Source organism: Tarenaya hassleriana, unplaced genomic scaffold (assembly GCF_000463585.1).
Source record: "Tarenaya hassleriana unplaced genomic scaffold, ASM46358v1 Cleome5, whole genome shotgun sequence".
Lineage (NCBI taxonomy): Eukaryota > Viridiplantae > Streptophyta > Magnoliopsida > Brassicales > Cleomaceae > Tarenaya > Tarenaya hassleriana.
In genome coordinates this window covers 5,874,068-5,875,424 of record NW_010967707.1, presented here as the reverse complement: position 1 = coordinate 5,875,424, position 1,357 = coordinate 5,874,068, and the positions used below count along the sequence as shown (strand labels likewise).

The following is a 1,357-nucleotide window of genomic DNA, read 5'->3' as shown; positions in this document are numbered from 1 at the left end:
CCCCCAGCCTCTCTCCATGGCTCGTCCCTTTCGTCTACAGCCTCGTCTTCTCCATGACCATGCAGATGTACTTGCAGGCGCAGATGAAGAACACTGTCGTGGGAGTGGTCTCGGCCTTGGCGTTCGGTGCCGACGTGGCCATCTCGTGGGTCCTGGTGAACAAGATGGGGTTGGGGATGGTGGGGGCCATGCTGGGTCTCAACGTGAGTGGGTGGGCCATCGTGGTCGCTGAGTTCGTCTACGTGTCAGGTGGATGGTGCGCTTCCACTTGGCGTGGCTTCTCCTCTGCTGCTTTTCTCGATCTCTGGCCCATGTTCAAACTCTCCATCTCCTCCGGTTTCATGATCTGGTAAATATATATTTTTTAAAATTCATTAATTACTCTTAGAATATATCTACGATATTCTTAAATTAATGCGCCCATATTATTGCAATCCACCATTGCTTTGGTAATGATTAATGACTAGAAAAAGTCGAACGTGCCTTAAAAAACTGACGCGTGGCACTCATCTCCTCCCTTGTATCTTTTTCTCGAGGCCGCAGCTTGGAATTGTGGTACTTTGGCATTCTTGTTCTGATCGCAGGCTACACAAAAGATGCAAAAGTTGCAATTTCTGCTTTCTCCATTTGGTACGCAAAAGCTTATCCTATATATATATATTCCATAATCACTAACATCATTTTGTACTGTTGATACATACGTATAACGTAAGACATTTCAAAGTTTCTAACCACGAATTAAACTCCGTTTAATGTTTTCGACTCATTTCCAAATAATTATTAACAATCAACGATCAATCAAATCTGCATGCAGCCAATATATCTACGCATGGGAATTCAACATATGCCTCGGCTTCTTGGGAGCTGCATGGTACGCTTACATATCATCTTTTACACATTTAAACCGTATATATATATATATATATATATATATATTTGATACGTAACTCATTATACAACCCATGTGTGTATATCTGTTTGCGCGTATATATACTTGAAAAAAGTGTTCGGGTGGCGAATGAGCTGGGACGAGGAAACGCGGAAGGGGTGAAATTTTCGATAAAAGTGGTGTTGAGCATCTCCGTAGTAACCGGGCTGATCTTCTGGACCCTGTGTCTTGTCTTCCGTCACGAGATCGCGTACGTGTTCACCAACAGCGAAGAGATCGCAGCTGCCGTCACCGATCTCTCCACCCTTCTCGCTTTCTCCATTCTGTTCAACACCATCCAGCCCATTCTCTCCGGTACATTGAAAATAACACTAAAACTATATAATAGAATCACGACCCATTCAATCATATAATATAAAGTAATTAAAGCATATATATATATATATATATGGTTGGTGACACAGGTGT

At 42.7% G+C, this 1,357-nt stretch overlaps 1 protein-coding gene across 1 annotated transcript in view; it reads left to right on the top strand.

The window, feature by feature from the left end:
* Positions 1-1,357, top strand: part of LOC104827247 (protein DETOXIFICATION 24-like) — a 3,882-nt gene that overhangs the window by 2,018 nt on the left and 507 nt on the right. Inside the window, exons 4-7 of the mRNA XM_010560385.1 lie at positions 8-349; positions 544-630; positions 815-871; positions 1,005-1,242. Coding sequence (XP_010558687.1) covers positions 8-349; positions 544-630; positions 815-871; positions 1,005-1,242 — 724 coding nt within the window. The remainder of the gene's footprint in view (positions 1-7; positions 350-543; positions 631-814; positions 872-1,004; positions 1,243-1,357) is intronic.